The 21,438-nt window shown below is 38.1% G+C and overlaps 1 protein-coding gene across 1 annotated transcript in view; it reads right to left on the bottom strand.

The window, feature by feature from the left end:
- The window catches only part of adcy2a (adenylate cyclase 2a), a 65,548-nt gene that overhangs the window by 19,721 nt on the left and 24,389 nt on the right, over positions 1-21,438 (bottom strand). The window contains exons 4-15 of the mRNA XM_067602123.1: positions 8,497-8,646; positions 5,599-5,747; positions 5,353-5,464; positions 3,970-4,097; positions 2,811-2,969; positions 2,431-2,563; positions 2,166-2,342; positions 2,011-2,054; positions 1,744-1,824; positions 1,148-1,217; positions 806-903; positions 484-568 (exon numbers count right to left, since the gene is read on the bottom strand). Of these exons, the coding sequence (XP_067458224.1) occupies positions 484-568; positions 806-903; positions 1,148-1,217; positions 1,744-1,824; positions 2,011-2,054; positions 2,166-2,342; positions 2,431-2,563; positions 2,811-2,969; positions 3,970-4,097; positions 5,353-5,464; positions 5,599-5,747; positions 8,497-8,646 (1,386 nt within the window). The remainder of the gene's footprint in view (positions 1-483; positions 569-805; positions 904-1,147; positions 1,218-1,743; positions 1,825-2,010; positions 2,055-2,165; positions 2,343-2,430; positions 2,564-2,810; positions 2,970-3,969; positions 4,098-5,352; positions 5,465-5,598; positions 5,748-8,496; positions 8,647-21,438) is intronic.

Raw genomic sequence — 21,438 nt, 5'->3', positions numbered from 1 at the left:
CAAAAATTTGATGAGCTGTAGATCCCAAAATCACAGGACATATAAAAAAAATGTTGGTGTTTAAATCCAGCAAAAAAAAAAAAGATTCAGTCACAAAGATGAAGATAAAATGTTCTTGGTAAAACATTTTAACTGTTGGATCTATGCATGTTTATGTTGCCTCAAAATCTTCCAAAGCATCCAACAAAGCAGTGATGTGCACAGACTCTAAGGGGCAAAGGGGTGGTGCACCTCTTTCATGCACGGGATCAGGGTTAATTTTTACAACAAGGGCTCTTAAGGGGCTGTTAAGCTGGCCAGAGGGGCATTTCGACCACTAAAGTGCCTAACGTGTGACATTGGCAATTAAGCATGAAAGTGTCCCATTAGAGAACATACGCATCCTGATTAGATAAAGGCTTCAATATAAAAGGACAGTTTGAAAATGGCACTGCTAAACAATGATGTTTGCTGTAAATGGTTTTACAGAAACACACCACTCACCAGGAAGTGTCCAATGAAACATATGAAGAGGATCAAGGAAAGAATAAGAAAAGCCATTCCAAAGGATATTCCCAAGACAGTTGTCCTAAAAAAATATGATAAAACATCAAGTTCACCAAGTTTAATGTCATTGTGTAAACATTTTTAGAAACACTACCCTTTGCACAAAATTATATCAAGGCACAAAGACATAAGCAAAGTTTAGTTTAGTCATTTATATTGCATAAAAATAAATGCACATGCTTTTTTCCACATCAACACAGAGTTATTTATGATAACAGCAATGTTATTTCTGGTATATTGTTATATAGAGAACACATACTTTGGCAGGACGAGAATCTGCACAATGAAAATGCAGAAAAAGATCAAACAGGCGCAGGTGACATAGTATTTGAAGGCCGGCAAGATTGTTGCTCTGTACTAAAAGGATAAGAAGGTCAAGTTTCAATAAAAGACCTTTAAAACTGATGTTCAAGCTACTTCAAAAGCTCCTCAACTGCACACTCAGAAACCACAAGTCTACAATTTACAAGATTTCAGAGTAAGCGTAAGTGTAGGCAAAAGAAAAAGCAGTAACAATATGTTCTATAATTCTCTTTGAAACAACTACTCCTATACACCCACTGGGTGTGAATGATGCCAATTTACTTGTGCTGCCTCTTACCTCCTTCTCCAAGGATTTGTTGTGAAAGAACAATGATATTCTTTGGATGTCCTCAGACTTGAGCCACTGTCTGGAAACATAGAGAACCATTATAGTATAGGTAGAGAGGAGAATGTGTACATTATTAAAATAAATAGGATGTGTAAGATCATATATTTTTTGAGAATGTTCAACTGGGATGTGGAATCAGCTCTCCTTGAAATTAAAGAGCATCTTAACATCCCCTGAAAATCTTGTCTTATCACCTTGCTGTAGTGATGTAGTGGTGTACTCCAGGACCCAGTGACATCACTGTTGGGTGTGGTTATAGGTGCAACAACACCAAACCACACCCACCAGTGATGGTCAGAGGTTAAACAGGCTTGAAACTTTCAACCAGAGAGGGCAGCAGTTAGCACAGATTTTCAGTCTGGTGTTACTCTTTAATGGGATACATGCTATAATTTGTCTTAACAATTCCATGTTTCATTAGCTCCAGTTCTTGAAAACAGATCATCTTATCAGTATTAGGATAATTTTCAAAACATTCTGCATATACTTTACTTTTTGCATCGATAATATAAAAATGAATAATGTATCTGTAAAATGACCCTTACTTCTGCGAATTTATCCCATCAAAGGTCCTGATCATCCTCTCGTTAAGTTCCTCCTCAAACCGTTTCTTCTGAGATTTTGTCCTTTAATGGGTAAAGAAAGAGAGACAGAATATCTTTTAATTTCACACAATATTAGACACACGTATCAAAGCCTTGAGCAGAAGTCGAGTCTTATTAAACATCTTGTCGTCTGTCGCAGTACTGTTAAGGGATGGGGATAATCCTGCCGCAGAAAATCATGCTGGAGCTGTAAAACGAGCAGCTTGCCTTTCTGATCTCCTCTGGAAGTGATACTGCCCCATTGGCACATCCTAGACAGACAGAAGTGAGAGGAGAGAGATGGGTTACAAGCTACAGCTGAACACACCTGAAGCCACACACTTACATCAAAACATACAGTACATATAGCAAACATTACATACAGCAGTGTTGATCTTCCCGTTCTCATTGGTCATGCTGTCTCTGTGATGTAGGTTGGCAAAGGGCTTGGCTGCTCCCCAGGACTCCAGGTAGCGGGTCATCCTGACTGAGGCTCTCATCTTTGCTCCGTATAAAGTGGGTCTGGGACGGTAATGATGCTGTGGGCTCCGACGCTCCACCTGAACAAACATGAAAAATGTGTCATTTATTTCATTTTATTCAATGTTAGAAAAAAAAGTCATTATTATAAGGTATATGCTACGGTACCTTTGGATTGATGACCAGATAAGTGATGACTCCATGTTCCTTCAGGTAAGGGTCTCTCTCTTGTCCATCCCCATCTTCTACCTTATAGCTACCATTTAGGTGCTCCAGTGTTACTGAGGTGATGTGGACTCGCCTAACAATGAATAGTTGTGAATATTAACAATGGATCCAGTTTTCTATGAATATTAATATAGGTGGTTATCCCCTTCAGCAAGCACAGACAGTAACAAACCAGACAAAAACAGATGTAGATAAAGTATTTAGGATTAAAGGTATCACGAAAAAAAAAAAACACTGATAAAAACACCACAAAATAATGTAAGTAATGTCACCTTATGCAAATGAAACAAGTGCTTCTCTTCTACCTCCATTTCACTCACCCTGGTACACCTCCAGCCTCCATATGGTTGGCCAGCGTGACATCATGTGACCAAACGTCATACTGCCATTTCTGAAGTCCAATCACACCACAAAGGACATTCCCTGAATGCACGCCAACACGCATATTGATGTCCACCCCTGTGGCATCTCGCACTTTCCTGTCATGCATCAAAACCAGACTTATTAATGAGGTGCAGCGGAGAAATACCGTCTATCTTGTTAGAAAGGAGAGCAAATGCTTCACAGTGAACTGGATAGCATATGCACAGAACTGACACACTGAAACCAGGTCTGTCAACCAGGTATGTTCATCCTCATATCCAATCTCCTTTGACTAAGATGGCCTTGAATGATTGCAGCAATCACACTCATGTGTTAATCTGTTCATAGTCAACTTAATAGCATGCACATAAAAACACTTATTTAAGGTCTTTCTCTCTTCATTAATTCTCTCACAGCCCCCCTGCCCCTTTGTGTCAGACTGATGCTTAGAGGTGAGATAGGACTTCACACTTACCAACACTAACCTTCAACACATTAAATTCAGCTAATTTCGCACTGAAGAAAAAAAACTCTACATCGGAGCTAAAGGTTAACAACTACTTATCATTACAGGTAGTGATGTTTCAATACATGCAGTTCAAAAAGCACTGTATTTAAAGGCATATCCTCACAATCTTTGAAATGCAGGTAGTCAAAAGCAGTACCTACAATTTCCAGAAGTGTAATGAGACTCTTGAGAGTCTTCAGGGCGTAGCTGAGTTAATAGACACAAGAATCAGCATGAAGCAAAATTTTCTGCACCGTAAGAAGCTTTCAATTTCTGCATTAAGTTTTAATGCGTATGCAGCATAATACTGCTGTGCATGTGTCCTCCTCCATTTTTTTTATCCACTGCATTTCAGGTCAGATATATTTGACATCAATGATGAAATCAATTTTGGTTTTTTATGTAATTACTTCAATGAAACCTTAGTGATCATAATAGCCTCTAATCCTTAGGTCTGCTGAACATTAGTACAGAGGTTGGGGTCTTGTATGATTAAGATGTACAGTAGCAGAGAGACATGTTTTTTTAATTGTTTTTTTTGTTTTTTTTTTTGTTTTTTTAGCGGGGCTGTCACAATTTAATAGCACTGTTAAGTAACTGGGACTTACTTGATGGCCTCGCACATGTCCAGACCCATTTTGACACAGTTCTTAGCGTGGTTCGGCAGGGACTCTGGAAGGCCGGATACACAGTAGTAACAGTCACCAAGGATTTTTATCCGCATACATTCATTTTCCTGCATATAAAAGATGGGACACAGGCTCAGATACCAGGGGTCAGATAATGGTCACACTGATGATCAGCAAGGCCAAGTTTTTAATTCAATCACATAACAATCCTTTGAAGGAAAATCCACCCTTAACATGCCTTTTAGCCACACTGTGTTCTACTCTGATGCACTGAGTAAAAAAAATCTCTATATTTGTCTCTATATTTTTCATTACTGTTATTTATTTATTATTTCCATTATTGCAAACATTTTAGTATTATTTTGTTTAGTATATTATTTTTAGTGATCATCCTTTGTCAAGACTGAAGATACTTTCCAACGCACCTGCATCTGAGATAATTGTATGTGCAAATATCTCCTTTGAAAAAACTTTTTAGTACAGAAACATGCTCTTGGCTGATATCAAAACTTGATACAGTATGTTTACCGGTTATAGAGAAGGTTAATGAGTTTTGTGTTAACCAGTATAAACCAGAAAGTCTTTGGGTATCTTCCTTGAGTTTGATAGTACCCCTGTTTTCCTTTTGGAGCAGCAGGCAGTCCTCAAGGGGTATACTGTTTGAAGTAAGCCAGGATTTCTATTGGTGTGAATGGTGAGTCTGGCGTGTGGAAATCAATGACTGATAAAAACAAGTTGCAACAATAGGATTTCTCCAGAGAACTCTTGGATAGCTGTCTTGGGTTGCAGGCTTGCTAACTAGCTTTGACTGCTAAAAACAAGCCAGTTAGTGCTAGCAACTGGCACTGCTTGCGATAGTGAAGTCCATCTGTGTGTTTAAGTCTGAAGACAGCAATCAGACGGCAAGACAAATCAGACAAATTGGGTCCAGGGTTTGGTAATCCAAAAAGCATCTGACAACAATCACTGAACAGATTTGATTATAGTCATTCAAAATGCAATAAGTCAAACAGAGATCTAGTGTTGTGCAGGGGTTTGTGTGTAACGTGGCGGACGTTTAAGGTGGATTCATTTATTTTTTGTGTGTGACACAGTTTAATGGTGTAGCCCTCCAATGAATATGAAAAAAAGGTCAAACAATATGTCTTATAATGAGTTCGGACATCTATTATGGTCAGAAATCAATGCTATGTGAAAAGCAAATATGCTAAACGTTATTTAATTAATTGAATACAATTGCTGGAAGAGACATCTTTATTTTGTATTTGAACAATAAATAAACATTCCCGAACTATTTATGCTTGCTTGGAACTTTGTTAGGATGTGTTATTTAGTGACAGAGTCAAATAATGAAATGTTTACCTTGGCAATTTGATCAAATTTGCCAAACAGCTCATTCAACATGTGCACCAGCTCTCCAGGTGAGCAGTCACTGGCCAGCCGTGTGAATCCAACTATATCAGCATATAGTATACTAGAAATAGAAGAGATGGAATATAATATATTATAATATAATAGCACAATACAGTTTGGTCTCACATATGTGCCTTACAAGTACAGTGAAGTACTCTTTGGTCACATTTGTAAATACAAATAAATAATACATGCCTGACATTAGTGTGTCTCTGGACATAGAGGTTGTGAAAATTGTTTGTGTTCTCAATTTGGCCAAAGTTTGGGCCCTTCAGTCTCTGGATGATCTCAGCTTTCATCACACGGGCGATGTGAGCTGGCAGCAGTGACAACAGGAGACGCTCCTGATGGCAGTAACACAAAGAAGAAGTCATACAGGGATGATCAGTAACATAAGGAAAGATACACAGATTATTTCACAACAATGAACATCTCTAACCCATACTATAAGGTTGCGTTTATTAAACCGTGTCAATTTTGATCAGCCTTGTGACATCAAAACTAATAAATACTTTACCATAGCCTGTTGATTAGTTCCTTTACATGTATATTTACTACCACTTAAATGTGTGTGATAAAAAGTTGGCCCAACTGACTAATCACACAACTGTACATTAAAGAAATCTAAGGCTGACACATACAAAAAGAAGCCCAAATGTTATCTAATTTGTTTTAGTCTCAGAGTATATTGTCACGTTCCCTCTTGACCCCCACTGTTTGCCAGTGGCATGACACAAATTGAACTGTGATTAGAAATAATAAACACTGCAAACAAAAACAAAGCTTTGACTTTAATAACAAAACAAACTTTCAGATGCAAAGTTCAGATATTGATGTAATCAAAAGATTATCACGGGGGACCTTGACTTGTCCCTGAAAAAGTTTTAAATGTTCAGCAAAATGATATTTAATTGAATTCTGTCCTAATTTAATTCTGAAGCATTAACCTTTGATGACTGGAGAAGACAAAAAGCTGTCGCCAGCCTCTATTACTGCTGAGTGAAGGTTAATTGGGCACTAGATCGTGTCAGGTTGACTTCCTGTAACTCTAAGTAATGATCAAAGTTAAAAAAATGTAACGCTGCTCATTATTTTATTTACAGCCACCAAAAGACAGACTCAATCTCTATTTGCAACACTTTTCTTTTATTTACTGGTAGCTTAACCATCTCTCTGTTTCTCTTTGAGGCTATTGTAGGTTTTACTCTAAGCCAACCTGCCCAGCAGTTAGCAAATACAACTCAGCTTGAGTGAGGAGAAGTTTAACATCGCAGAAAACACTTAATTAAGCCAATGTCACTTCCAACTTGACAAGTGTTCTGCTCCATTGATCATCTCCCTGCGTTGTTACTGAGGCTCAGAGCTACATGAAGAAGAGGCTCATGGTGGTTGCTAACAAACGCTGCCAGGGCTTTGGGTTTATGATGGATTCACATAGTTCCCCTCGGACCACTCATACTGAAAATGTATGCACTCACTGTACTGCAGGGCACTTTGGATAAAAGCATGCAGCAAACAGCATATATTATGAGTGCGCTGAGCACCCAAGAGAAATGTGTCTCTGCACAGTTACTACCATCTGTTGCAGGCAGCACTAGCACTCCAGGGCTACTGCGAAATGCTCCACCCAAGGCATTTTCAGCTTCACTCACGGCAGTAGTAACAACACAAGCTGGAGTCACCATAGGGATAACCACCAAGCTTGGGTTTTCAAAACAGCTGGATTTACCATCATCTCACTGAAAAGCAATAGCTACATAAAAGCTACAACTCCAGCAGCTGCAGTAAAAAGCCTGCTACACCCAAGCTTCTCACAGCAGTGAGTTTTAATCAACACCTTGCTAACTTCTCAAAGGAAGCCATGCTGCACATAAGCAGCTGCACCTGCATTAATCGTACTAACCAACTTTACACACAGCATGCAGAGAAAAGCATACACAAATATAATGTTGCTGGCTAATGGCAGATCATTAATAGAAGAAAGTATTTTGGGAAATGGCATCTGCACACAAACAACATTCAACAATTTCATGAAAATAAGGTGACCAAGAAAGGTGTTTTAAAAAAGAATTTAACAGATTAACGTAAAAAGATAAAACTAAAGACTAAAGACAGAACTAAAGGCTAAGACTTAACTATGTTTGTAATACTTTTGTTTATCAATTGTGCATGGTAGGAAAAGGAAAAGAGGAAGTGCGTCCCTTTAGTAACAATGAGACCCATCACTACCAAGGGTTTTGTGGAAATAATTTCTCCAGTGTGAGATATTGTGTGTGACCAGCATTTAACAAACGTTGTAGCCTTACATTAGTCAATGTAATTTTGAAAAAGTTACCAAAAGTTACCAATGGATGATATATGGTTGGACTTGAGCAGATCTATATTCCATTAGACTCACTTTAAAAGAGTCCCTTTTTTTGTTGCAGATGAATTTTTTGTTGCAGATATTCCCATTTGTTATGAATCAACTGCAAAGATATCAACCAGCAGACATTGAATGCTAAACAGCTTTTACTACAGAGAGTTTAGCACATGTGGTAAGCTCCGGGGACTTAACATAATCGTCACACTAACTGAGGTCATTAACAATTACCACATTCTGTAAAAAGGCAACCCCTGACACCAATCCCCGAGCAGATACTGTATGTAGTAAATATTTGGCACCGTCAGTGCAGCGCAAGTATATGAGACACATCGACACCGATAAAACAAAAATCTGCTTTAAAATGCAGTGAGTTGCAGTGAGGATTTTTAAGTTAAAATACTTAAGGATTTAATTCAAATGTTTTTACAAGATTTTATGTAGTGTGATTAAAATATATATTTTACTCTGGATTAGATATTTTTCTCCAACTCTTGACAAAAGAGTGCCATAAAACGGTTTTAATGTATTGTTTGCTGCCTTACAGACATTGTCGTCATAATCATCATTATCATCACTGCCACACTCTGCCCATCTGTCTTACATAATACGTTCCTCATGCCCATCATTCATTACTGGAATCAACACCATCCTTCATTACTACTCAATCACTCACTGCCCACCTGACTTCCACTGGCACACTGCTCATTTAGACTTGTTGACCACTTTACCTGTTGTCTCTTCTCAAACTCCAGTTTAATGGGAGATTTTATGCAGTTGCAGGTGTCCTGGTAAGTCTGTTTCAGTGCCAACTCCATCAGATGTTTGTGGTACGCCCCCGCCATGTTGCCACACATGAAAATAATAATATTGGCCAAAATCTGTATAGGGACAGAGGACAGACAAAGCTAGAATTAGATAAACATTAAACAAAAAACCGCCTGGCATATATTTGATAGAGCATAAACAAAGTCATAAAAGGAAATACATTCTCCATTTACTGCCTGTCGGTGTGTTATCTACAGTAGATATATAAAGCAGGCAGTGTCAGAGAATCTGATCTCCAGTGGACCCAGTGTGAAGACAATTGTAAACCTTCGATCATGAATCAAATTTTCATGTTCAAATGTGAAAATTGTAATGTGCTTTAATGATCCTGTCCTGAGAGGTTAATGGATTTTTATGACATATGGATCCAAAGCTAGAAATAGAACAAAAGCTTTTCCTCAAGGGTACAAGGCCCTGACAACTGAGATCCTGCTGTGATGTCGACATCCAGTGCTGCATGCCATATTGAAAGGGAGAGGCAATGTGGCATCCATAAATAACACTGGCTAATTCATTTTGTGAATCAGTTATTGAGAGGAGACAGTTTCCACACACTAATCACCTCAGAGATAGAGAAATACAGTCCAATGGTATGAAAACTAGAATTAGATGTGTGTGACTTCTTTTACTGCCCCTGCTACATTGTTGATTGCCTAATAATAGCATCACGTATTCCCCTCATCCGCTTTACTGTGGCTGGTTCAAACTTTTTCCCTACCCTTCTGAAGAAATGAAAAAAATAGAGATGAAAACTAAATCATAAATAAATCCAGTTTGCTAATAATGTGACCACTCCTCTCATCTATATAAATAGAATTTCTCAAGTTCAGGTCCATCACACGCAAGGAGGCCTGTATGTTTCTTAATTAGTGTGATTTCAGCAAACACCCCATCTCACTACAGGCTCCATCTGACTATGGCATGGCTTAAGGGACAAAACGGTTGTTCATCATAGTCCAACTTGAATAAAGATCAGTGATGATACAGATCATCTGGAATGCAATCAATCTTAATTGTATTACTGAGATAAGTAATTTTACTAATGAGTAGCCAACATTTCCTGTCACAGTGTACTACACCTATGTTATAAATCCAAACTTAGTTTAGTAAAGAATATCTAGAGCTAAAGTTTGACATTTGAAACTCAATAAGATGACTGCTGCAAAAGGCCTGTGAACTTAATCTCCCAACTTTTAACAAGTCTAATTCTTGTAGTTTTTACCATCACAATCACCTTTATAATTGCTGATATCCATAAATCTTGGTGATGTCTATAAATAAGACAGTGATAGCTCTGGATTTGGTACTTTTATTTTTATGTCTGGCACAAAATTCATATTATTTCAGTGAAAACAAGCTGACTCAGCAGTCAGCATTAGAGCTGCAACGATAAGTCAATGAACAGAAAATTAATTGCCAACAATTTTGATAATTGATTAATTGTTTGGAGCCATTTTTGCCAAAAAATGCCAAGAAATTCTCTTGTTCCAACTTCTTAAATGTGAATATTTTCTGGTTTCTTTAGTCCTCTTTTACATTAAACTGAATATCTTTGGGTTGTGGACTGTTGGTTGAGACAAAACAGGACATTTTAGTTTGCATCATGAGTTTTGGGAAGTGATGATCAACAATTTTCACAATTTTTCACAACGACTTATCGATTAATCAAGAAAATGTTCAACAGATTAATCGATAATGAAAATAATCATAACTTGCAGGCCTAGTCAGCATTAATAATTACATATGCCTAACCTTTTCTGTCTGCCTCGATGGCAGGTGTTACACGGTGTGACCTTGACTACAGGAGCTCAATATGGTGATAACAGATAACTGAAGCATCCAACTCAGTTTTCAAATAGGCTTCCACTGTATCAGCAGTGAAGAGGATCCTAGTCTCACCTGGGTCCTTTTTGTGTTTGTTTGTTTGTCATGTCTGTATTATCTAGCACAAGGTTTTTTAGGCTGTGTGGCTCTAGCTATGGCAACACAGACAAAAACATCTCTCCAGCTATTGCATGGATTGCCATGAAAATTGGTTCAGACATTTGCCGTCCCCAGAGCATGAATCCCCATGATTTTGGAGATCTTCTGACTGTTCATCGAGCACCACCAGCAGGTCAACGTTTCAATAGTCCATGATCATATACCTTAAAACCTAATGACCAAAGTCCCATCAGTCTCAGCTATAATTTGAGCTTCAGTTTTCCATAAAATGCTATCCAGCTCATGTTAGTATGTTTACATACAACACAGAATTACACACAGCTAAAGTTCAGCATCCTGACCTGGGCTGTTTTTTTTTTTTTGTCGAAACATTTTGACCTTGTTGTGACAACAGATAAAAACCTCCAACTTTCCTCTACAAGTCTTAAAGAGCATCGTGACTGTGCCTGTAGAAGGTTGTGTTCTGGCTCACAACTGTTTGGACTGTTGTCAAGCTCAGCTGGGAAAGACGCTCAGCCATTTTCATCTGATATTCAGAAAAGATAGAGTTAATCTACTAACTAGTGAGGCAAATCATTTATTATTTTGAGATGCTTGAAGCACCAAATTTCAAGAACAATTTTCAGTCCAATTTCTATCCATTGCACACACTTCCTCACTCACTCACTCACTTTCACTCTCTCTTATTCATTCGATGAAAAGTGAGAGTCTGACATAGTAAAGTTGAATCTGACACATCCTAGAATGGCCACCGTATACAAGACACATTCTTTTGGTTTTGGTAACCACTTGTGAGAATCAAGAACATTAGCAAAGATGTCTACATTTTTCAACCATTCAACAATTTTCTGTTTTGATGTGGAAACAGAATTTGTGCCTCACATGGCCACAAGCATACATGTATACTGTCAGTCCTGTTTTCACATCTATACTCATCCTCTGGACTCACTCTTCATTCAACAGATATTTCAATAAAAGAAGAATAAGTGATGTATTTATGGCACACACTTTATGAGATGCATACAAACAAGTCATGCTGTATTATAATCAGCGGGTTTGATAGACATGGGGATGGTACTGAAAGAAATAGATGAATAGAAAAAGCTCCAAGGACAATCATAAAGGTAATGGCAATTGTATTGCATGTCTGCGTGGGCAGAACTCATCTCTTACATTGAACCCCTTTTTTTCGGTCACTGTCCAACTATAACAGCAGAGAACAGAAAACAACAAACTGTTGTGTTAAATATGACACATGAGGATAAACGCCTTCACCAAACCTCTTCACTGTGCCCACAGAGTGCAAATTGCGATCTGTGAGAGGTGCAGTCTATTCTGTTTATTTTTTTTATTTCAAAACAGTGCTTTATGTTCATTTACATGCATCCCTCGTGGCAGCACCACACAGGAAGCTCCATTAGAGGATCTATTATGATGGGATGTGGCCCAGTGATGACAGGTAAATGTATAAAGACCCAGGAGCCCTGATAACCTTGAGCTCAATATTTCGCAATTTAAAGCAAATGGACAATTTAATGGTCCCCTCCCATTGTATTTTAAAAAGGGAATATTATCTACCTCTCCTTCACACTCTTTCCTGCAGTTTCCCATTTTCTCGTTTGCCAGCCTCATCTCATTCTCACCAATTTCCCTTTCACATCTCTTGTCTTTCTTTCCAGCATAATGGTGACCTTATTGTCACAGTGACCATTGGCAATTTGCTCTCTCTCTTATCTGACGTAAATGTGCCCAACAGATTTACATTACTGCACCTGGACAATAAGCCTGTGACCTTTTGCACAAAGAACATGTTTTATTTCATTATAATTCTCAGACAGAGAAAAACAGAAGTTCAAAATTACATAGGTCCTACATCATGTATTTGTCTTTCTCACAGAAGTCTATAGTATTTGTCTGTACAGTATTACCAGCCTATTGCGGGTAAACAACAAAGGTTAGCTGTACATTGCATTAAAAAATTCATGTCATACTTAAAGTATACATTGTTAAACCATTTAGAAAACATAGTCTAGAGCTGCCAGACAAAAATAGGCACATACAAAAATAAATACACACACACACACACACACACACACAGTACCAAGAATGAGAAAGTGTGTCCAAACCTTTGACCTGTACTACACTTGTATACATAATATAACTATACCCCCCATAGATTGTCACAAACAGTTGCAAACACTGTCTTCCAGTTGTGCCGGCAGTGTCAGTGCTAACATGGTTACCTTTTGCCAACAGCAAAGACATGATACTTCCTGCTGCTCCATCTTGAATAACAAGACAATGATTACTCATCAGCAGTGTCCAATAAATGTTTCATAACTATGACCTACAGTGTGCAGTAGCTACACAAACAAGTCACAACCAATAATACTCATGATGAAAAGTACAAATGTATACAGTATCCTTACTGAGAAAACTGATTCGTATGTCCAGACACACACACTGTTCTAAATATATATCAGATGAATGTATTAAACACTGTGAATACACCAGCCATGTAACTGTCTCCCCCTTTTTATTTGACAAAAGCAAACAGCAAGGGCAGAGGCCATGTGCATGAGTGTGGTCTGCTGGCTGACTTTATTTTCACATTTATTCAGTGTATTTGGGACAGACGCCCTCTTGCTGGCGACTGAATTTATTATCTCCTCTCTAAACATTTCCAAACACTGAAAGAAGACACACAAGCAGAGTAATTTTGTCCGCATTAAAGGCATTACATTCACAAGGCTGGCTTAAAGTCTGACAAAACAATCAATCAGAACTTTGTGCTGCAGAATAGTGCTCAGACCACAGGGTCTAGACAAGCACACAGAACGACTGAAAGCAAACACTAGAGGATGGACTGGGGCCTTTGTAAGTTGCTTTATAAAAGGCCTTTCAAAGGTCCATATATTGTGCGCAATATTTTATAATCTCTCTTTAATTCACTCTAAATTATCACCATATTTAACTGAAAATACATTCAGCTACCCTTTCATTCTTTCTTTGTGAGCCTGAAGCAGGACTGTTGTTGCACTAGACATCCCAAAAGAATCAGCTTGAAGTACTTGCTTGCCATTTTGCAGTCCTCAAAACCAATGTGTGATGTCAGATGTAAATGATTACTTGGATGGAGATGGTGAAAAGGAGTCTAGCTCTGGGTAGATGGAAAATGTACTCTTTCTCTACCGGTTTTAAGAAGCAAGTTCACAAAAGTTTGATTTGCTACTTCCTGTGTACAGAGAGGTGAGGATGCATAGATTGGTGGAGTGTACCTCTATTGCAGTTTATTTTATTTAAGCTGCAAAACCTGCAGTATGATATTTGTCAGCAGGCTGCAAAGCACAACATATTAAACCTGTTTTTAATACGTTTTGACAGACTCCTCATCCAGTGGACTGCAGACACAGTGGGGGAAAATACTTTTCAACAGTTGTCCTTATGGATAAAGTATTTGAACTGCAGGACAGATTACATTCAGTTGAACATGGGTGTGTTTCTTGTAGCTGACATCTGTTAGACAACACACTGACACCGATTAAGACCATCTCAAAGGTCAGCTGTGTGAATTGACTGGCCATGTGAATCATCCGTACCTCACTGGTACCCAATTACAGATAACAGCAGGGTTAGGTGAGGATGGCCTCTACACGGCTTTGAGCCACGCTAGTAAATTCTGGGATTATCTAAATCAGATACTAGCTAAGCCCTATGCAGGATATTATGCCTGTTATTATACCACCATGTGGAGAGGCAGACAACTGTCTAAGATCAGGGTGAAGGTGAATCTTGTTTTAATGACCTGTTGGCAACAGACATCCAGCAGATGGAGTTTAATGATCCCTACAATAGAAATTAACGTAGGCACAAACGAGCACCGATAAATTTGCTTTTTTACAAATATACCCTCAAATTTTAAGATAAAAAATAACAAGAAACATCTGAGCAATCATGCAAGCTGTCAAACAACACAGGTCAACAAAAAAAAATGTCCAAAATGAAAAAATACTATAACTCTCAAGAAAGAACTGCAGTAGGAAACTTAATTCCTGAGTGACATCTAACTTGCACATAAAAAAGAGGAGACATGAGTAACCAATGGAAGTTAAATATTAATTCAGCAATGGAAAAAAAACAACAATTTAGATTAAAATAAAACCCTAGTTTCCCTCAAACAAGTAATACATGTATATGCAGCTAATACCACTGAGAGTCTATGTGAAATTCTATCAGATAAAGCTTATACAGAGTGTGAGTGCTATGATGAATTATTGATGATTTTGCACTCAACAATTAATACTGAAGAATTCAAATGAAGGTTGCTTTTGGGTTAGAGGGAAGGTCGTGATATAAAAACATGACTACTTTTCACTACTGCTGAGTTTAACACCAGTTTGGATAAAATCTGTACAAACATTAATTTAAAAAGTTGACTTGGAAAGAAGGGTCATCTTTTACATAATAAATATTTTATCCTTATAGAGCATTCAAATGCTGTAAAGCAGAGCTGTGTACTGAAAGAACAAATATACACTCACTGAGAAAAAATATTAATCTTTTCTCATTTAAGAGAATGGGAAGATGCGTCCAAATGTTTGACTGGTACTGTATGTTAATGGAGTGACAAAATATTAGGAATACTTTTCGTTTTAATGCACTCTAGTACACCACAAGCACCCACTACGACCTTAATAATAAACATAAAGAAGAATTATCACTTTTCTGACAATGTCAACAAAAAACTGAAAATGAATAATGTAACCCAGGTTAAATAGTTTTAAGCCTCGTAATAGTAGAATTTATGGCAAAGCTGTTGTATTGGATTGCATTCGATTGCACAGGTGCTCTAATGAAGTGCTCAGTGAGTGTATTTTTACAATGAGTGGCTAGATCATTCTTTACATCATTTAGAAACAGAGAAGAATATAGTGTTGGAAAAATACCAATATGAAAATGTGGCACTGCATCACTGTTGCTCACACTCCATGCAGGAAAAAGTGGAATTGAATATTTCTAAATGTGCATAAATCTAGACCCAGCAGGGGGCTTTCACCTCTTCAATAAATGAGCTGGTTCATTAAGACTCCAATGAGCCAGCACTGTAAAGTTTAATGGACTTGACAAAGTGAAGATGTCAGCATGGTTCCTTCTCACTTAATACCCCCTGGGGAATTTGTATGCACACTCCAACAATGCACAAGAGTGTACACATTTAATGGCTGACATTTACAAATCCCCAGTAGGATGAGCTGGTGTTTTTTTTTTCCAAGTTGCTGAGTGAGTCTGAAAGATATAAATTAACTGAAACTAGAGTTAATTAAAAACCCCAAGTACCACCAACGTTGGACTAAATGTGTGTGTGTGTCAGTGTCTGCCTGCATGCACATGCTTAGTTTTTAAGGGTCTTCATAGCTATACTTGGGCAACAATGTACTTTCATGAAGCAATGCCCATGAGGGTTTTATTTTGGAGTTATCCTTTTTAAGCCAAGCTGGTGAAAACTGACTGGTACAAATTCAGTGCAGTAAAATGTTGTGCTGTGCATCATCACTTAAACAGTAAACGGGCTAAATGAAGCACATGTGTGCATCAACAACAGGTAGAAAAATATCCAGAAGAAGTACTACAGCAAAACCAACTGGCCTCACTATTGCAGTCTTCAAGATGTTAGTTCTTCTCAACAATAGCGGTTGTTTCGACGATAGCAAAACATTTCTCATTAATCTTCTTCACTAAATCCTTCCCAACAGATTACAGTATCGTGAACCAATGACCTTTATATCCCCGACTCTGTAAGCAAGCAGCCAGACACTAATGAAAAATGCATTCAGAGATATTTTATTCATAATTCAAGTAGGAGTGAAGTTAAAATAACAGGTCAGCTTCTTAAATGCAAAGAGTCTTATAACCGCTATGTAAGTTGAATGCTAGTGGGTTTCTGAATTGTTGTCAGACAAAATAAAAAGTCTGATGGCAGCTTGGCTTCTGGCAATATTTTTGACATTTAAAAATGGAATGATATTTTTTTTCCCACAACATCCAAAAATATCATAGACCAATTTAGAGTGCAAGTCCCTTGCTCCATAAAAATGATTTATACTATATATATGGACAGCATAGCCTTAGCATATTAATTAATATGCTATTGCTACAGGCTAAAGCAGTTTACCCCTGCACTCTCTGAACAAATTACTTCATCAGAAAAAATAATCTTACATTCAATGTCCAACCAGAGGTGATTATTCAGGAGGGCAAAAAAATGTCAAATAATGTAATAAAGTCAAATAGCATGTTTGCTATTTACAAGCTGTTTGAACAGCACGTTGTAGCGCAATATATCCATCAGCCTCACCTTCGCAAATGCTACATAGAAAGCTGGAGAGGTGTTTTAGCTGCTGTCCCGCAGTTACCCTCTGACACATAAGCCTTAGAGCATCCTGTCACCTAGCCTCACTGCTCTTATCTCAAAAAAGAGATAAGAGCCTGAGCCTGTCAGAGAAACAAGAGAAGGAAAATGCATGCACTCACTCTGACACACACACACACACACACACACACACACACACACACACACACACACACACACACACACACACACACAAAAGTACAGATATATTGTAAGCACACAACATACAGAACATTATACACCTGCACAGACAGAAAAACATGTACACTAGGAGTGAGCGATATGAATATTTGATTTATATTTCATAAAATGACAGTATTTTGGGGGGAAAAAACAAGTGAGGAGCTGTTTATAGGCAGATATGTCTGCCTTTGGCTAATATAGCAAATTAAATAAACAAATCATGGCACCTCATCACATTGATGCAAAAATTATAATCTCATTTTGAGATAAAGCTGTGCTGCTCACTGATTGGCAACATTGTCCGCAATGACCTGATACAACCAGATATATTGAAAGGATAGAGCTACCATGGTATAAACACTGTAGATATGGTAAAATCTCTAAGGGTAGAAAAATGTGTATAAATATCGTCCAATGTTATAGTGCACACACGTCTAATAACACATATAATGTACATGCTATGCTGTACTGTACATGTAAAAAAGATTATGAACATTCAGAATGATCCTCAAACCTGAGGGAGATAGTCACTTTGTGCCCTTACAGACAGAGAGACAGATGGACAGATTACGTATGTCTCTACGTAGTGCATCTCACCAACTCACTAAAATGGAGCTCACATAATAGAAATACACGACGCATCATTTCCTGGCTCGATTTCAACGCACTAAGAAAATGGCTTCTGATCAAATTTGGCCTACGACAAAATGGAAATTCAAGGCCTTATCCCAAGGAACAGATTAAATCAGGCTACATAAAACGATTAGTGGTAGATTACTTTGATGCCTTTGTATATTAGCAATTAGCTTGCATCACTGACCATAGTATTACATTGTAGTGTGTCTCAGAGCCAGAGGGAGATATCAACCTTTCAGAGCTGGAAATATAGAGAAATCATTTAATAATGGCCATTTATGTCCATTTTCTCAAGGGTGGTATTTCATCTTAGTGTTTGTGTGAAATTGTTAAAATCGTTGATTTTACAATAGATATCTTGACCATTTATTTTGCTAATGTCTTTGCATGGCCTGAATCACTTACAATGAAGTTGTCTCATAACACTTGCACAGTAGTATGTTCATGCAGATGTAGCTATATTACATGCACCTATTTATATTGCACTGCTGTGACAGTTACACAAAACAAGGGACAAAATATCAGGCTAACTGGGATGGAACCTAAATTCTATTTTCAGTCCGGTGTCCAGTATATGGTTTGATATCTGGGACAAGCGCGGTTTCAGATAACAGCTGATTTATTTGTGTTCACTGTTCTGAAAGAGTAATATTACAAATATGTTGTTATAACGGAGAAGAGGAGGGAGTGCGAGACTATGTCAATCAAAAATGAGAAGGAAGGCAGAAAGAAGAGGAAAATTATGACTTTTGATTCCACATAGTGATCTGTAGCTTGTCTGAGTCTGAATAAAAACACAATGTTCTAGCTACTGTCAGGACTGCAGAGCCAACACATCAGAAATATTTTAAATTAACTATTTTGTGATTCTCTCCCTTTTCTCCCGTCCCCCTCTCTCTACTGCTGTTGAATTTATATTGCACATAAGGCTGTAAGGCTGCTGCAAGACGATGCTGCTGCTCACTGTTCACTGTTGGGGTCCTCTTTTAACAAGCACACATCCTTCACACACTATAAAGTGAAGTGTGGAGGTTCATTCTTAATCTTAAGAATACATATCTGTGATAGAATATTCAAGACTTGAGGTTCAGTTACTAGATTTTTCTGGAGTGTCTGGAGGATCTTTTATCTCCATGAATGGAGTCGCCGCTTCAAGAAGCTCATCAATGCCTGTCATGCAACGGCCTTATCGCCTCTGCCGACCCACATGCTTTCTGCTTCGGGTGTCTTGGATGGGACCACATAGAGAGTGGCACTGAGCAGCCACCGCCCTAGCTGGACTGTTGGGTGCTTCCCAAGCTCAGACACCAGCAGTGGTGGGACAGTGGGGAGTGGTGGGAAAGCGAACCAAAGTTTGACGTCAATTTCCTCATGGAAGATGACCCCCCCCCCCCGCGCCAGCTAACGGCTTGTGTCGTATGATGACAACTGAGCAAGTTACAGTCCCATAAAAAGGTCAAAAGTGAATTTTAAATATTTAACTAATAGAACTTAATTTTATAGATTTTGTGTCTTAATAAGCAGCCTCTTATTAGTTAAAATGGAAAATAAAAAGGGGAAAAAATATAAATAACTGGTCATTATACCAGTGAAGCTTGCAATGTGTTTACAAATACCATTTAAATAGATTATCACTAGGTTTACAGTGATGTATAATCTAGTTTATTTCAACAAAACAAGTTAGTTAACAGAAATTCTGAGTTACAAGTATCTTTAGGTGTTTTTTTGGGTGATGATCTGAAATTTTTCAATTTCAAGTCCTGGATAGAGAAGTCCACCTATATCTTCCATGAACCTTTGCAAGCCTTTCATTTGATCTTTGCTATCAGCTGCTATGGGCAAATGTCATTCCATGATGAGAACCAGCACCCCACTACTGCAAGTACTGAAGTGAGTGAGTCAGGTTATTGGATCCAATATTCCTCAGAAAGAAGAACAGGCCACTCAGGGTGCTGTTTCCATGGCACACTGAATGTACTTCTATGTTATCACACAGCACAATGCAGGGAGTATTGCAGCGACACTGACAGATGGAAAAAAAGAAAAAAAAGACCTTGAATCATTTTAGAATTGTGTCTTAAAAATTGTGTATAGAAGGAAGGTCAGGTATCATCACATCAAATTAGAGAAATATTGAGCTTTGAAAATTTCACAAAATTATGCTTTTTGAAACTGGTGTTTAAATGCCTTAATGTCTGACGTCTCCATCTTTAAGCAAATATATTTACATGCTGCAAACATCTGGGATGTCCATTAGTGGCATAATTGACAACTATAACATCCCATTGTTTAAGACATTTATGGGACCGTCATCCTCTTCCTACAAAAAGGGGCTGTTAATGGAACATACAGATTGTGAAGGCACTTGTCTCCACACACACACATATTGTATTTGTACCACAATAAATTATGACTAACTTTTCCCCTGCCATCACCACAACTACAAATACAGACTTGGCTCTAAAGAACTGATAGCAAACATCATCACTGTCACTGGCAACAAATAAAATACTGACAACAAAACATAAAGCAGCCAGGATTTGGCAGAGCCTGTGTTTACTAGTGGGCAGTTTTCTGCTTGGCAGTGTTATGTCTAGCTCGGCATGCCATCTTGACTGCCGATTGAGCAGCAATCTGTCTCCTTCCATCAATGCTCTTGTAACTTGACACACACACAGAAATATTAGGAACGCCTTCCCAACATGTATGGAACGGTCATCTCTTACAGGCTAAAACACATCAACCAACAATTCAATCTCTTCACCAGAAAACAGCAGGTAAAGGGGCTTAATTAAGATTCAGTTTGATTTATACAAGTGTTTGTGTTTTCTCTTCTCTGCTGGTCACTCACTCATTCATAGTGCCTCTCCATATTCTTAATGTAATTCCCCAATTTCAAACTGACAATGGCCCTACACACATACAGTAAATCTACACAAGTGTTTTCACTTATTGTGCCTGATTACACCTCTTCTATGTACAGACTTTTTGAGTGACATCTCCCTGTAGGCTTAGTTAGACTTCATCAGGCAAAATTTACTACTACTACCACTACTACTGGCAAAAAGCAGGCAGGACAGGAAGTAGTGTGTGTAGGACTGTAACCATAAAATGTGGGAGCTCATTGGCTTGTTAACAAAAACAGTACACAAAATGATACAGTTTCTTACACTTTAACATAAACCTATCGCTGCTGTTCTTGCACACACTGCAGCCAAGCCAAAAAAAGGACCTCCATTGTTGCTTTCACTTTACACATGATATACAATATTTTTAGAAGGCAGATTCTCTTAAAAACACATCTCTCTGGCAGATTTGCCACAGGAATTGTGCTGACAGGCAAACTGACCTGATGCTTAAGACAAGTTGGCAGATAGTGGCCGGCCATGTAGTATACAGCCCCAGGCTGCCCAGATGCCAGTATGAACATGCTATATGCTACACGTGAGAGCAAAAAAGGCTGAAACCCAATAACAGGTCATCACAGCAGAGTTCACAGAAGCAATAGAGAATTATTGTAAAGGTATAACAGCAGGAAAAGCAGAAAAAGATGAAGATACAGGCACAAGAATCATTATCGGGTGCGAGGATACAGCTCTGGTTGCACAAACCATCTAAATTGATTGTCATTATGTGTATTACTTTGTAAGTCTATGTAGAATTTTTAAAGAAA

This window comes from Thunnus thynnus, chromosome 10, assembly GCF_963924715.1.
Source record: "Thunnus thynnus chromosome 10, fThuThy2.1, whole genome shotgun sequence".
In the NCBI taxonomy this organism is placed as follows: domain Eukaryota; kingdom Metazoa; phylum Chordata; class Actinopteri; order Scombriformes; family Scombridae; genus Thunnus; species Thunnus thynnus.
This window is presented reverse-complemented; position numbering and strand designations above follow the sequence as displayed.